The sequence below is a fragment of the Condylura cristata genome, unplaced genomic scaffold (genome assembly GCF_000260355.1).
Source record: "Condylura cristata isolate star-nosed mole 26May11 unplaced genomic scaffold, ConCri1.0 scaffold00034, whole genome shotgun sequence".
NCBI classification, from domain to species: Eukaryota; Metazoa; Chordata; class Mammalia; order Eulipotyphla; family Talpidae; genus Condylura; species Condylura cristata.
Window position 1 is genome coordinate 3000307 of NW_004567135.1, and position 16138 is coordinate 3016444.

At 56.2% G+C, this 16138-nt stretch overlaps 2 protein-coding genes across 2 annotated transcripts; one reads left to right on the forward strand and one right to left on the reverse strand.

Moving 5' to 3' along the window:
- The first annotated feature begins 1781 nt into the window (after positions 1–1781).
- On the forward strand, positions 1782–10625 carry STAT2 (signal transducer and activator of transcription 2, 113kDa). Its single transcript, XM_004692625.2, has 23 exons — positions 1782–1944; positions 2085–2238; positions 2554–2649; positions 2816–2905; positions 2989–3058; positions 3420–3505; positions 3636–3793; positions 5042–5197; positions 5304–5396; positions 5600–5659; positions 6030–6047; positions 6254–6347; positions 6449–6496; positions 6570–6653; positions 6788–6886; positions 6969–7104; positions 7212–7264; positions 7348–7442; positions 7907–8043; positions 8178–8360; positions 8579–8636; positions 9721–10025; positions 10255–10625. The coding sequence occupies exons 1-23, from the start codon at positions 1814–1816 to the stop codon at positions 10395–10397; spliced, it is 2547 nt and encodes an 848-aa protein (XP_004692682.1). The 5' UTR covers positions 1782–1813; the 3' UTR covers positions 10398–10625.
- Positions 10626–12832: 2207 nt separating this feature from the next.
- IL23A (interleukin 23, alpha subunit p19) lies at positions 12833–14805 on the reverse strand. Its single transcript, XM_004692439.2, has 4 exons — positions 14250–14805; positions 13944–14042; positions 13345–13491; positions 12833–13260 (listed from the first exon to the last, which is right to left on the reverse strand). Exons 1-4 carry the CDS (start codon positions 14442–14444, stop codon positions 13096–13098), a joined length of 606 nt encoding a protein of 201 aa, XP_004692496.2. The 5' UTR covers positions 14445–14805; the 3' UTR covers positions 12833–13095.
- Positions 14806–16138: the final 1333 nt, after the last annotated feature.

Consider the following 16138-nt stretch of genomic DNA (forward strand, 5'->3'; position numbering starts at 1 on the left):
GGCGTCCCCGGGGCGGCCGAGCGCCGGTGCGCCGACCTGTCTGCCTGCGCCTTGGTCCTCGCGCGGAAACGGTGCCCGGGGAGAAGCAGCGAACGCTGCCGGTGGAGCGTGAGGTGTGGGAGGTGGGGCGATGCCCGGGCGCCGGCCGTGGCGTTCGGCGCGCCTCGGAGGAGCCTGTGGAGCGCCGAGTGGGCGCCGCGGAGCGCGAGAAAAGCCTGTCAGTCGGTGACGGCGGGTTCGCGGCTCGTCTGAGGGGAACCTCGTTTCGCGGGCCCTCGCTGGGCTTTTTCATGCCCGCGGGGCATGAGCCCTGAGGACGCCTCGGATCTTAAGCCGGACACCCCGCTAGCACTTAGTTCGAGGAGTCCGGCGCGGCTGGGCGCGGAAAGGGGGTTGGCGGCCGTGTCGGGCCCGTCCCCTCCCCCTCGCGCGGAAGGGGGGCGTTTGGGATTACTCAGGCGGGGGACGCCTCCCCCCAAACATGTTTCTTCGATTTGTAGTAAAATCATGTGACCTTTCCGGATTTCACTTGTATCTTTTCATCATGTTCTGTGAGGCTCTGGCTGCCAAAAAAAATTAAGTTTTAATGTCCTAGACAGACTTCAGCCGCCAGTGGGCGGGGCACCCTGGGGAAGGTGCCCCACCCTGCCAGTTTGGGCCCAGAAAAAACCTTTGTTGAGTGGGAGAATGGGTCTCTCCCGAGGTTCGTAATACACGTGACTGAGCTCTTGTGAAGTGTCACAATTTTAAGGATGAATTGACTCCAGGATTTAAACAGCATGATAGGCCTCTTCCTTCCTGCAAGGTGGTGGTCATAGGATAGAGCTTTTCTCCAAGGAGGTTTCAGCTCCTGGTAAGTTTTCAGGCCAGCAAAGACTCTGATGTAAATATGTATAACCAGAAAAAATTTTTTAAAGATTTATTTATTTTTGTATACCAGAACTGGGGTACAGGCCGGAGGTGTGGGGGATGAGAGGATTCACCAGAGACAGAGTGGGGAGCAGAACAGGCTGATGTACTGGAATCCACTGCTGAGGGGAGCAGCGTGGGGAGATAAGAGCGGTCTGCTGCAGCATGTGGGTCACTCCCTGGCTGGAGATTGAACTTGTGCTGCAGTGGCTGCAGGCAGCTTTGTAGTACTGAGACTTAGTGGGTTGTACCACCAGGGAGGGCCCCCAAAACTGAACTTTAAATGCTCCATTATAAAGGCATATAAAAATGAAAGAAATTTAAAATAAATTAATTGGGGGAAATAGATAAAATATAGTAGAAATATCACTAATGTTTTTTGAAGCTATGTGGTGGGGCAGGGATGAGCCTTCTGTTACTCTGCTTTGGTGTGTATTTGAGAATTCCCATTGGAGCCAAGATGTGCGCACATTAGAGCTCTGAAATATTCTCCCAGGGCCTCCCTGTGTCCTACAGGTTAAGTGTCTGTGCTGTCACCTCTGTGACCTGAGCTCCGTCCCCGGCCAGGGAGTGACCCACGTACAGTACGGCAGACCTCGCGTGTGTTCCCACTGCTCCCCTCAGTAGTCTGTTTCAGTAAATCCACCTGTTCTCCTCACTCTGAATGCAAAAAGGGACCAAAGTAGTTCCCCCAGAAGAATATGCTCCAAACTGATAGTATCGATTACCTCTAGAGAGAAAGGGAAGGACACAAGATTGAGAATGAGGTCAGTGTAGACTACTTGTTTTAACCTGTGTAGTTAGAAAAATACATTTATGATAATAAGCAATTAAGAGGCTGTGCATAATTTAATCCAGTGCCGTTTCCAGCAGATCCAGCCTGCACCCTTCAGACGCAGTGCCAATGGCGCAGTGGGAAATGCTTCAGAGCCTTGACAGCCCTTTTCAGGAGCAGCTGCACAACCTCTACTCCGAAGCCCTCCTGCCAATGGTTGTTCGACAACACCTGGCTGCCTGGATTGAAGACCAAAACTGGTGGGTCTTTCAGACGCTGCGAGGATGGGGACAGTGGTTCCCGCCCTCCAAGTCGCCGGGTCCTGGAGATCCTAAGGGTGGAAAGGGAGGCGCGAAGCAGCAGCCTGCAGAGGCCAGTCGGTGTCATTCCTGGTCCCCAGGCAGGAAGCAGCGCTGGACAATGACAATGCCAAGGCCAACCTGCTCTTCTTCCACTTTCTGAATGAACTGAACTACGACTACAGCCCCTGCAGCACAGACCCGGAGAGCCTGCTGCTGCAGCACAACTTGCGAAAATTCTACCGGGACATCCAGGTACTTCGAGGAGGCAGGATAACAAGTGGGACTGGGGCCCGAAAGGACCCACAGGTGTGGGTTAGCATGAGGGACGGGACTCGGAGGCACAAAGGAGCAAGAGCTGAGGAAAGAGGGACAGAGTCTGGCTAGAGGGGTTGCTGCAGAGGGAAGGGCAACAGCTATGTGACCCTGTTGCAGCGAGGCTGGGGCTTGAGGGACCAGTGACCAGAAGGTGGACAAGGAACCCTGCAGGAGAGGGCGGTTTTGGGGTCCCCGTAGGGAGTGTCTGAGACAATAGTTCATTGAATTTGAGGAATTCTTTCTCTACTGCAGGTCTTTGCCCAAAATCCTACAGAACTGGCTGGGATGATCTTTAATCTCCTTCATGAAGAAAAAAAAATTCTGATCAAAGCACAGAGGGCTCAGTTGGTGAGGACAGTCTGAATGTGCTTTTACTGGAGTAGCAAGGGACCTTGGAAAGGATTTGGGGCATTTATCTCAGAACAAGGTCTTCCCATATCCTATATAATTTTCAAGTCTGGACTTCAGCACTGAAAATTCAGATTTGCAATGTGCTCAGAGCTGCTTATTCCAGGAGCAAGGAGAGCCAGACCGCAGAGCGCCGGTGGAGAGCCAGCAGCACGAGATTGAATCCCGGGTCACGGAGTTAGGGACCATGATGGAGGTTGGTAGATGTGGCCAGAGCAGGGTGGGCGGGGCTCAGCCTTCTGCCCCCACAGAAACCACCCTGATCTTATCCCTTTGCAGATGCTGGTGAAGTCTGTCAGTCAACTGAAAGACCAGCAGGATGTCTTCTCCTTCAGATATAAGACCCAAGGTAGCGAAAGGTGTGGGGAAAAGATGGGGGCTGCTAGGAGGCCGAGGGTGGGAGAACCGAAGGGACAAGTGCTGGTGAGCAGCGCTCACTCCCTGGCTGTAGACCTGCTGTCCTCCCAGGCTGTGCCTCGGGCATGCTGGAGCTGTGGCCCGGGGCAGCTCGTGAACGCCGGAGGAGGTGTGTGAGGTGGGCTTCTGGCCCAAGAGGGAGTGTGCAGTGTTCTCTGAGGGCCCAGAGGTGCCTGCACTTTGCTGGGTTCCTTCCTCTGAACCTGCCCCCCAGACTCAGTGGCGGTCTGGGCCAGGAAGCGGGGAGGGGCCCTCCGCCTGGAGGCTCCGCTCACTCCTGTTCTTGTGCCCAGTGAAGACAGCCTCTTCAGACTCCCATCACATCCGACAGCAACAGCTTCTGCAGGAAACGCTGAATGAACTGGACAAACGGAGAAAGGTGGGCCACGGGGTGGGGAGCAGGGAGATGAGGTGCCTGGGCGCCCTGACCCCTCACTCTCAGCTTGGCTCTTCATCCCCCTTGGCAGTGATGCGGGAGGGTTCAGGCGCCCCTCCCCTGCCTTCCCTAGGAGGTGATGGACGCTTCCAAAGCGCTGCTCGGCCGGCTGACCACTCTCGTAGAGCTGCTGCTCCCCAGGCTGGAGGAGTGGAAAGCCCAGCAGCAGAAGGCCTGCATCGGGGCCCCTGCGGTCAGCAGCGAGCAGGTGCTGGAACAGCTGGAGCAGTGGTGAGAAGCACCTGCCCTGTGTCTCCCCCTCTGCTGTCCCGCCTCCTGCTTTTAAGGCTCAGGCCCCGTGTGGCCCGTGACGCCCTCCTGAACCTCTGCCTGTGTCAGCTGCACGAGGCTCTTCTTTCCCACCCAGTGCATCCAGCAGAGGCTCCGGCTCCCGCCGCTGCTTTGTTCTGGTGAAATGGGTCCACCCACAGGTTTCTCCTTCCTTTTTAGTCACTCAAGAGAGGTATTTTCTACATTTTTTTAACTGCAAGGGATAGAATGCCAAAAAAGAAAGTCATCTGATACCTTATTACCAATTGTAGCTACTGTTAGTATCATTAAACAAAATTATATTTTTAAAGACTTACTTATTTCTACATACAAGAGTTGGAGTGCAGGCCAGAAGAGCAGGGGTGAGAGGGCTCCCCGGTGACAGAGCGGGGAACAGGACAGGCGGCTCCCTGGAATACACTGCTGAGGGGGCAGCGGGGAGACAGGAGAGGGCTGCTGGGCCCTGGGGTCCCTCCCTGGCCGGGGATGGAATGCGCGCTGCTGCAGCTGTGAATGGTTTCATCGTGCTGCGCTTTAATCCGCCGCGCCGCCAGGAAGGGCCCTACATTTATTTTAAACGGCACTCACAGGGCCCTCCCTGGTGGCACAGCAGGTTAAAGCGCAGCACTAGGAAGCTGTCCACAGCTACTTAAGCAGGAGTTCGATCCCCGGCCAGGGAGGGACCTCCAGGGCGCGGCAGACCCTTCCTGTCTCCACGCTGCCCCCTCAGCAGTGTGTTTCAGTGGATCTGCCTGTTCTGCTCCCCACTCTGTCTCTGGGGAATCCTCTCACCCCCCACACCTCTGACCTGTACCCCAGTTCTTCTGTGTATGAATAAATAAATCTTTATAAAAATAAAACATGAATTATGTAGCCATTCTTCTTGGGATCACATACAACCCATCCCCTTCTGGTTGAATGACCTTAAATAAGTCACTTAACCTCTCGATGACTCGGTTTTATCGTCTGCAAAATGGGAAAATGTCAACTGTCGTATGAAAATTAGCTTTATTATGTTAATAAAACTTTTGCCTGTCTTCATGTGAAATGGCTTTGATTTTCCTTTCTTGGATTTATGAAAAATGCTGGATAATCTTCCATATAATTTCTGGATTCTGGTTTTTTTGGCCCCAGGTTTTGACTTCCCGAATACACCAGGAGGAACTGTTAGAGACTGGGATGCTAGCAACCCGTTTCTCTCTCACCCAGGTTCACAGCTGGAGCAAAGCTATTGTTCCACCTGCTGCAGCTGCTGAAGGAGCTGAATGAACTGAGCATCCTTAGCTATGAAGGCGACCTGCTAGGGGAAGGGGTGAAGCTGCTGTGGGCCCAGGTCACAGAGCTACTGCAGCGTCTGCTCCACAGGTCTTAAGGCCAGGAAGAGGGCTGAGGGAAAGACCGAGGGACGGAACAGATGGGATCATTCTCACAGATGCTAACCTGGATATTCTCTTCGTATTCGCCTTCCCAGAGCCTTTGTGGTAGAAACTCAGCCCCATATGCCCCAAACCTTCCATCGCCCCCTCATCCTCAAGACTGGGAACAAGTTCAGTGTCCGAATCAGGTGGGCACCTCGGAACAGTCCTGCTTCCCTTTCCTCACCTGCTGTGTTATCTTTCTAACTTTACCGATCTTCCCACTTTGGGCCTTTCTTTTCCCTGTCAGTCCATCTGCCTCTGCTGATGTCTTGTCTTATCTTTTCAAAGATAGGGTCTGCTCAGCAGGTTGCGATTGACTACTTTCTCCCATCCAAACCCTTTACCCCAGGCTGCTGGTGAGACTCCAGGAAGGCAATGAGTCACTGACCACAGAAGTCTCCATTGACAGGTACGTTGAAGCAAGTGAGGTGGTGACCCGGAAGTCTGCCAGTGGGGCGCAGGAGACACCCACACTGCAGCCAGCCCTGGGCTGTTCTAACCCTCCGCTCCTCCCGCGTAGAAATATTACTGAGCGCTCACTCTGTGACAAGGAGCTTGTCGGTGTGCACGTAATTGTCATAGGAACCCCGGTGAGGGTCAGTACACTGTTCCAGCGAGGGACCAAGGCTGAAGAGATTACATCTCTTGTGCAAAGTCAGGTTACTAGTGAGCTGAAGGTTTGGGCTTGAGCCTAAATCTCTCTGATTGCAAAGAGCAGACTCCTAACTTCTATACTGGTCTGCTTCCCACTGATTTTTTTTTTTTTCATTGCTTTCTAGGAACCCTCAGCCGCAAGGGTAGGTGTCCACAGGGAGGCTGCAGATACCTCGCACTGCCTGAGCTGCACCACTCATAGCAGCCCTCGTGGCTGCACAAGGAGGAGGTGGATGCGGAGGGCACGGAAAAGGCAGGAGGGAGGCCTGAGATGGAGTGGACTTTTGCTGTCTGCCTGCGGATTTTTAGACTAGCTCTTGTCTTCCATATCGTCTTCCTCCTGGTTCAGCTTCCGAAGATTCAACATTCTGACCTCAAACCAGAAAATGCTGACCCCCCAGAAGGGGCAGAGTCAGGGCTTAATTTGGGACTTCAGCCACTTGGTAAGAGCAGGGGCTAGCGGGTGTTTCTAAGCCTTGGGGAGTCTTGAGGGCAAAACAGGGAGAGCCCCTCCTCAGGCATTGTCTCTCCCCTCAATTCACAGACGCTGGTGGAGCAACGTTCAACTGGTTCGGGAAAAGGCAGCAGTAAGGTGAGGCCCGACAGGGTGGAGGGGGAGGGGCTGGCTAAAGGGCACTCTGACCACTGTGCCATGGCCCTTCCAGGGGCTGCTGGGTGTGACAGAGGAACTGCACGTTATCAGCTTCGTGGTCAAGTACACCTACCAGGGTCTGAAGCAGGAGCTGAGAGTGAGTGAGAGGAAGGCAGGGAGCGATGAGGCAGCTTTGAGAGAGACATCGGAGATGTGAAACGGTGCTCTGGCTGGGACTTCCCCCCTTGCAGCGAGAAATAGCACCTCCCTCTGTGACCCGTCTTTTCCCAGACAGACACCCTCCCCGTGGTGATTATTTCTAACATGAACCAACTCTCAGTGGCCTGGGCCTCAGTTCTCTGGTTTAATCTCCTCAGCTCAAAGCCCCAGGTAGGAGCTGGGGCCAGCAGGTGAGGGAAGGGAGGCTGGCGAGGGTGTGCACGCCTGTCTGCCGCACTCCTCCCACCTGCAGAACCAGCAGTTCTTCTCCAGCCCCCCCAAAGCGCCCTGGAGCTTGCTGGGCCCCGCTCTGAGCTGGCAGTTCTTCTCCTACATCGGCCGAGGTCTTGACTCAGAGCAGCTGAACATGCTGAGGGAGAAGCTGTTTGGTATGACCCCCTCCCCCCACTTCTCAGCCTCTCCCCAGCCCTCTGTGCTCCCTGCCCTGGGGCCCCAGGCCTGGCCTTCGCTGTCTGACCTGTCTGTCTGCCCACAGGGCAGAACTCTAGGAGAGAGGACGCACTGCTGTCCTGGGCTGACTTCACCAAGGTAACTAATGCCCTGCCCTGAGCCCCCTGGGCCCCAGTCCCAGGACCAGCCCTCCCCCGTCACTCTTCTTGCCCTTCCGCCAGCGAGACAGCCCGCCCGGCAGGCTGCCATTCTGGACCTGGCTAGACAAGATCCTGGAGCTGGTGCACGACCACCTGAAGGACCTGTGGAACGACGGGTGAGGCTTCCTCCTGCGGCTTCCGAGCCCCCCCAGGCCCAGCCGCCCTTTGGGCTGGAGGTGGATTCTGAGCGCCCCCCAGTGGCGGGTCCGGGAGAGACCAACTGCCCCAGCGGCCCTCACCTGTGTGCTGGCCGGCAGCGGGCGGGACTCTGCCCAGAAGCCCCGGAGCCCCACGAGTGGTGGGTGCTGACGAGGAGACTGAGGTTCCGGGGTGTTGAAGGGCAGGGCTGGAACTGGCCCCCAGCTGCCCGGGCCTCTGCCTGCTCCTCGCAGCACCTGGCCTGCCGCAAGGTGCTTTTGTGTGGGGCTCTCTGGCCCTCACATCGCTCCTGGGACGTAGATCATGTCCGTAAGGTGAAGTGACTTGGTCAAGGTGGAGCTGGTTCTAAGTGGCAACCCAGGGCTGGTGCAGGGCTGCGGTGGGGGGCGGCAGGGGGAGTCACACCTGCTTTCGGCTCCAGCCACATCATGGGGTTTGTGAGCCGGAGCCAGGAGCGTCGGCTGCTGAAGAAGACGGTCTCCGGCACCTTCCTGCTGCGCTTCAGTGAAACGTCGGAGGGGGGCATCACCTGCTCGTGGGTGGAGCACCAGGACGACGGTCAGCCTCTGCCCGCCTCGCCACCTTGCCCTTCTGCCCTTGCGTTCCTTGCTCTACTCTGAATCCCTCAGCTGGCGGCGCAGCCCCGGGCCCAGGCTTTCCCCTCACACTGCCTGCCCCACTCCACTCTCCAGATAAGGTGGTCATCTACTCTGTGCAGCCCTACACCAAGGAGGTGCTGCAGAGGCTCCCCCTGACCGAAATCATCCGTCACTACCAGCTGCTCACTGAGGAGAACGTGCCCGAGAACCCCCTGTGCTTCCTGTACCCCCGAACGCCCCGAGATGAGGCTTTCGGTCACTACTACCAGGACAAAGGTGAGAAGTGTCACCGTACATGTCGCCATATTCCTGCGAGACTGCAGGGACTCGGTGCCTGCAGCGCCAGCGCCTCCCTTGGCAAGCGTGCCGAGGAAGTGAAAGGACTTGTCTGGAGCGCAGCGAGTTAGTGGGGGCATGAATGTCGGGGCCACCTGCACAGGGGCCCAGCTACGCATCCAGTGCGCTGACCTCCCGCCTGCTGTGTGTCCCCACAGTTAATCTCCAGGAACAGAAGAAGTACCTGAAACACAGGCTCATCGTGGTCTCTAACAGGTGAGCTACAAGCTCCTCTCTCAACTCCCCTCCCCTGCAGGGCAGGTGCAGGGACGGTCACCTGCCTGGTGCCTGTCCCTCCAGCTGTCTCTCCTGCTGCCCCACTCTGCAGCCCCCGGAGTCTCTCTGCTACTCTCCTTAGGTTTCTCCACAGAAGGTTCCTGATAGTATATTGGATTGTCGGAAAAGTCATGACACATTTTTTTGTTTTTCTTTAAAGGTTTACTTACTTATGCACACACCACTGGGGTACAGGCCAGAGATGCAGGGGCACTCCCCAGAGACAGAGTGGGGAGCAGAACAGGCAGATGGACTGAAATATACTGCTGAGGGGAGCAGCAGGGAGACAGGATGGCAGCATGTGGGTCACCCCCTGGCCTGGACTTGAACTCCTGCTGCAGTGGCTGCTGATCACTTCACAGTGCTGTGCTTTAACCCGCTGCACCACCAGGGAGGGCCCTTTATACTGTTTTTCAAAGACAATAATACATCCTGGCTTTGCTGACAACCCAGTAGTTACATCACTGCTGTCATTGGACACCTGTGGACACTTCCTATGGTGCCATTTCTTGAGCACGTTGTTTTCATTCATGAGATCCACCTGAGTAGGTGATAATAACCATAGATCTCATGAGAGTTCGCTCCATTTCTGGCCAAGGCTCAAGGCTTTGTGTTTTCTCACTTGTTGAACCTTCACAGTAGGCTTGAGGCAGGGACTGTTCTTACTGCTGTGTTCAGCTAGGACACTGAGGTGGTGGTGGCGATGTGGCATGCCCGGGGCACGGCTAGTGAGTGACCCAGGTCTGTCAGATTCCCGAGCCCTGCCCGGAGCTGTCCTACCCCCACTCGAGCACCGCGCGAGGCTGCTACCACCTTACAGCCTGGCTCTGTGGCTCGCAGAGGTCAGGCAACCTGCCTGGTAAGCGGTGGGGTCCGGACGCTGGCAAGCCCGGCTCCAAAACCATCCTCGTAAGCCTCTGCTCTCTTGTTTTCTCAGAGTGGAGGGACAGTCTCTGCTTGCCCTAACGTTCCCCACTCCCCCCGAGGGACAAGCCCTTCCCCTTCTGTCTGTCTTGGGTTCCAGACAGGTGGATGAGCTACAGCAGTCCCAAGAGTGCAAGCTGGGCCCAGAAGCGGAGTCGTTAGACCTGGATCTGGGGCTGGCACCGGGACAGGAGCCAGGGGCAGGCCTGGATTTGGAGCAGATATTGGCCCCAACACTGAAGCTCACACTGGGGCCCACGCGCTGTGTGGGATCCCCAGAAAGGTTGGAGCCAGACCTGGGAGCCCAACTGACGCCGGAGTCTGTTCTGGAGCCTTTGTCAGGGCCAGAGGCAGAGCCAGACCTGCCCGCTGACCTGATACACTTGAACACTGAAGAGATGGAAAGTGAGTGATGGTGTCACACGGCGCGTTTCCTTCCCTAACTCCTCTTTCCCCGACTGCCCAGCTCCCTTTTCTCTCGGAGCCTTTCACTAAGCACGCACACCTCCTCTTTCCCCACCTGGCGCTCCCTAGCCCTGCCCGGGCCTCTGCCGCCGTCCTCCCTCCCTCTCCCAGCTGGCGTGGGACTCCTTGCCTAAGAGCAGGGCCTGACTCCTTTCTCTGAACTACACAGTCTTCAAAAGTGACATGAAGATCGAGGAGATCATGACCAACGGCGACCCACTGCTGGCGGGCCAGGGCGCCGCGGACGAGCAGTTCGCCTTCCACTCCAGCCACTTCTGCACGGAGGGGCCCTTGGTTCCTTCCGACTACTGAGAACTGCATTTCCTCTGCTCTCCCCGTATGTCTTGCCCCGTCTAGCCCTACGCCATCACGTTGCTCTCCGAGGATGGGAAATAGGCATGTGTCCCCTAAGGGGTTATCCTGGAGTTTAACGAGTAGTAAAAACAGTGTGGGTGACGGGCCTCCCCGGTGCGCAGGGGTTAAAGCGCAGCGCTGTGACGCTCGATCCTGGCCAGGGAGGGACCCCAGGGCACAGCAGATCCCTCCTGTCTCCCTGCTGCCCCCTCTGCAGAGCTTCAGTGGACCCGCCTGTCCTGCTCCCCGCTCTGTCATGGTGAATCCGCTCACCCCGCGCCCCAGTTCTCATATGCATGAATAAATAGATCTTTACCAACAAAAACCAACATGGGTAAGGAAGGCCGGTGAAGCAGCAGACATGCGGGCAGACTCCTCACTGCAGCCCCCAGGCTGCCGCTGAGCTGCGGATACAGGCGCTTGGGCCAGGTGGGGACTGTTGGCAGGTCCTTCCTTGCTCAGGACAGTGAGCAGGTGACAGGTGAGGCTAACTAGTGACCACCAGCACTGGCCCTCAGAGGGGAATGGAGTGTGACAGTTTCCTGTGGTCCCCGTGACTAGGGCAATCCCTCACCCTTGACTCAAATCTTAAGTGTCTTCTTTCCTGCAGGGACTGAGAGCTTTTCGCCTCAGCCCTCCATGTGACTCTCCTACCTACCACATGAAAGAAATAGGAGGTCAACCTCTTCCTCTTACCAGAATCCTCCCTTGCCCCCCAAACTAGCCCTGCCCACCCCCTCCCTAAAGTGCTCCATCACACTAACATGCTGTGACGTTTGGTACACCCATTGGTCTCCGCCGCCCTGTGCTGAGGAGACACCACTCCCCGAGAACAGGGCTCGAAGGTTCGGGGTATTTAGAATTGCTCTTTAATTAGAACTACAGTCCTCTGTTGTTTCCACATCTTCGTATATGATGGCATCAGACCGAATTGGGTACTTTTGCAAAGAAAAGCCCCGAACCTTAGACTTTCTCTGCGAAGATACCATCCCCTGTGTTTTGTACTTGTTATTTACCCAAAAGCAAGGTGTCTGGTCCTTGAGCGCGCCCCCGTGCAGAGACCACGCTTTTGAACCTAGTACCTTGCAGGTTTATGATGAGACTCTGGACAGACTGAGCCACTCCAGGGACCCCAGGGCAGCGGCCGTGTCTAGTGTACCTTGAAACGTAAATGAAAATGAGGACCTCTATATACGGCTGTTCTCTGCCTGGGTTACAGAAACAGTCCTGCTCGAAGTCTCTTGTATACAGAAATGGCTCTAATAAACTTTCTGCTGACCTGGAAGTGTTTCCTCTCTGGATTGTTTTCTTATCTGCTCGCAGAGTTAGTGTCCTTGAGGACACCAGCAGGTCACGTAGGAACCCCCCAACTACCCCGCATTCCCAGCTCGAGGTGTTGCTGCCTCACTGCCTTGAGCTGCCTTTCCTGCTGCTTAGCTCTCCCGGGTGGGGAGGTACCGGGTGAATGACTGAGCTGTGAATTCGTTGGAGCGAAGGGTGACTAATGAAATGTCTACCTCACTGTCACCCAGCAGGCCAGGCCTAGGGAGAAAACGGGGGTCTGCCAGGCCCCAGCCTGAGCCCTTTTATCATAGCGCCTGTGGAGAGGGGAAGGGAAATACGCACTGGCCTCTTCTCTTTCAGAGGCAGTTTGGTTCCGTGGGTCATCAGACGCCCTTTTGAAGAGAGCCACAGATGTCCTTTAACTAAAGAGTCCCATTTCCTTGGGGGATTTACCTTCATTTTCTTAGACTGTCCTTGCGGCTCAGATTAGCTCTGACTTCTGACCCTGCAGGGGCTGGGACTCCTGTCTTTGGCCAAAAACATTCTCAGCCAAGAAAACAAGGGGGGAGGCGTTGGGTCAGGGAGCAAGAAAGGGGCGCTGCTTCCTGATTAATCCCCTCGTAACCCCACGCACCTCGTTCAGCCATGCAGAGATTAAGGCCAAAAAGACCTCTGTTGGGGCCTCCCTGGTGGTGCAGTGGTTAGAGACACAGTGCTATCAAACTACTCAGCCGTTGCAACACAACTTGGAGTCCCCACCAGGGAGTGGCCCACAGGGCAAAGCGAACCTCGCCTGTCTCCCCACTGCTCCCCTCAGTGTGTCTCAGTAGATCTGCCTGTTCTGCTCCCCACTGTCTGGTGAATCCTCTTACCCCCTGCACCTCTGGCCCGTACCCCAGTTCTTGTATGAATAAATAAGTAAACCTTTTAAAAAGGAAAAGATCCTCTTACTCTACACGGAGAACTACCCCTCCCGAAGCCCTGCGTGCAGCAGGCAGAGCTGCGTGCTATGGCCCCTTGGCCTAGTTTTGACCACTCTGCTGTTGCTTCTTCCCAACCAAGTCTAGAGTTAGACTCAGACAGCCACATAAATAGGTCTTTATTGATAAACATACATAATTCAACATAAATATAATAAATAACCCACCACCCCAAACTGTTGCCATGAGGATAAGTGGCCCCCAAATTTCCCTTCCACCTAAGACTACTCAACCTTGTCACAGGTCGACATCTAAGTCAGTCAGTGTTGGTCGTTTTCAACATGAGCAAGAGGCGCTAGAAGGCACAGGCTGACCGTGAGTGTGCGGGCCTGGTGGGTGGAGGCAGCTCAGCCTCCTGGCCCAGGACCTCGGTGCCACCTGCAGCTGTGGCCTTAAGGGCTCAGGGTGGCTGCTCCGTGGGCAAAGACCCGAGCCGCTACCGCCACAAAGGCCTGGAGGCTGCGCAGGATCTTGAGGCGGAGAAGGAGGCGTTGCCACGGCTGGCTGGGACTGAGGCTTGGTGTCTGCTCCTGCGGCTCCCAGTGGTGACCCTCGGGCTGAAAGGACATGGGACACAGGCTCCTGGGTCCATGTCTCTGCTCCGCTAGGCCCCAGCCCCAGCCCCAGGCCCTCATTCCTACCTTCAAGAGCTGCCTGAGGCCCAGCAGGGAGGCATGAAGCTGGTGCACAGGGCCAGTGGGGAGCAGGGCAGGCTCTCCGCTGAAGATGTCAGAGCCCAGCAGCTTTTCATAAAAAAACAGGCCCTGATGGATCCTTCGCAAGCAGGACTGGGGAGAGAAGAGCAGTGAAACGAGACGGACACCTCTTCCTGTCTGTTCACTGATGACCCACCCCCTTGCCGCACTCAGGGACTGCCGTGGCCAGAATGTGTGGCGCCCCCAGGGGTGGTGCTGAAATGGCCGGTGATGGTGTCAGAGCACCCAGCTCACGAAGGGGCCGGGCTCACAGGACAGACATCCAGAGCGTCCCCCTCCTTCCACCACTGAGAATACAACGTGAAGTCGGCCACCCCCAGGGGGCCGCCCCTGGACCCAGCAGCTGCCCACCTTGGCCTTTCAGCCTTCAAAACTGGGAGAAATAAAGGTGTGTTGCTTATAGCTCCCCAGTCTGGAATCTGCAGTCTGGGCCGTAAGGACAGAGACAACTAGTGCTAATTCACCCTGGTGCCCCCCGCTGTCTCCAGCCTCGTCTTGCTTGTGGCTCAGCCACATCTTAGTACCTGACTGTTGTCCCTGAGTTCCTGGGGATCACAGCCGTCCCCACACTGGATATGCGGGACATGACTTGTGCTCTCCTCATTTTCTTCTCTTGGTAGGTCCTGGAATGGAGGAAGGGGTAGGACGAGCGAGAAACAAGACCAGCCCTCTGAAGGCCCGCTGCACCCTCGGTCCCTGATTCTCCATCTCCCCAGTCCGCTCATCCCCCAAGACCTTCAACCCAGCCTCCATCCAAGGCCTCAGCAGCCTTCCCTGCAGCCTCGGAAGGCAGCCTGGACCGGCCCCTTTGGTGCAGAGTTGCCACTTACCACGTGTCCCAAGGGCGCACCAGCGCTCCAGGCCAGCGAGCAGAGCTTCTGGGAGAGCTGCTGGCACTGGTCCCAGGCAGGGCTGCCTCCCGCCCTGGGCGGCAGCAGCAGCAGCAGCAGCAGCGACAGCAGCAGCAGCACAGCTCCGCTCCCCCGCATCCTGTCGCCAGATGCTGAGCCTTGCAGGGTCCTCATGGAATCCGTCACTTCCCCTTGCTGCGTCTGATTCTCTGCTCAGCGCGTGTCAGGCTTTGTCCCCTCAGTTGTTTCGCAGAGTGTCTGAGCTGCTTCCTGTTGTTTTTCTTCCCATGGCTCTGAGTCCCTTTTAAGGTCCCTGTATCTAAGATCCGCCCTAGAGTAGCAGGTGACTCACAGCAGGTGGGATTTCCCTCCCTGCATCATCGCTCCGCGGGGAGCCCAGGTATGCAGCCTCAGTTCCAGGGGAAACAGTCGTGTGGTTACTGTGGCTGAGGCTTGAGATGGGGTCCAGGCACTGTGAAGGGGACGGTGGCGGCAGGAGTAACTGAACATGCAAGTGATTCCCGACTCAAGCTCTCCCCTGCTTGGCCTTTCTTTCCCTCATCTCTTTGCCTCTCCAACTCCATCTTCCCATCCCGAGCCTATTTCTTCACCTTCTCCTGCCCGAGAGAAAGACAAAGCAGAGAAGCACTCACCTCTCAGTGAGTTCAGTTCCTCCCTGGGGCAGCTACTTAACAATAGGAGCTGCTTTTTCTCTGTGGACAGCAGTGTCCTTTCGCTGGGAGAGAAGGAATAAAAGGCACTTTGTGAGTTGGAAGTCACGACATGCCATGTAGGGTGTCCTTTCCCCTCCACCTCCAGCCTACCATGGAAGCTGGAAAGTTTGGACAGAGAGTTTTTGCCGAGAACCCTCTGATTCCTCAGCTGTCGTGACCCTAAGCGTCCTGTGAGATTCAGGCGCTGGTTCTTTGGGGACATACAGCAAGCAAGGTTTAGAAACCCACTTAGACAGCCCAGCACCCAGCCCCTGAAAGTGATTCAGGAGAGCTGAAGCGGGTCAGTGACCCTGACTGTCCTGCAGCCTGTTGCATCCATGGGTAAAATCCGCTGACACTGATTTCATCATCGCCCCTGATGCAACAGCCAGTGAAACAGCTGAGAGTCGAGGTTGGGTGTGGGAGTGGAGGGTGGTCTAAGCGGGGACTGCCCCAACCCCAGCGGAGGGTCCCAGAACAGTTTGGACGTCAGAATGAGGCTCTGTGTGACCACACAGATGGCCTCCACAGCTGCCCCGTGGAGGCTGACCCTTTACCTCTGAGAAATTTACCCTCAATAGGTCCCTTAGAACTACTCAAAACTGCCCAAAGAAACTTTTGATGTAAATTTCTTGCCTGATAAATCCACCCTTGGGATCAAACATTTCCAGCTTCAGGGAGGTGATCTCAGTTTGACTGAGAAATGCTTTGTCTCCCAACAAGACAGTGGACCCGAGCAGAATGAGGAAATCGGTGGTGACAGCGAGTGTGGACAGCTGGGGAGCTCAGCTTACTGGGGACAGGGTCTCGGTGCATAAAGCCTCACAGGCATTTCTTAGCCCTGGGAGCCTGACAGTAGAGGAGGCGAAAGGTGAAGAGGAGGAAGTAGAGCCTGGGGGATGGGGTGAGAGTGACAAGGGTGAGTTGGAGGCGCGGGACTCTGCTGCGTGTTTCACTTCCTGGTGCTGTAGGAGTTGGGTAGGAAGCAAGGCCGGTGGGGCAGCTGCGGGACTGTTGGGCAGCTGGAATTACTTCCAGGACTAGGCCTGGCCTGGAGCTGCGGGGCGCCCCTGACGTCAGCTAGGTCTACCGTTATGCAAATCACAGCCACTCCTAAGCAGGCATTTCCAGTTGGAACCCGCTCCACAGCCGCCG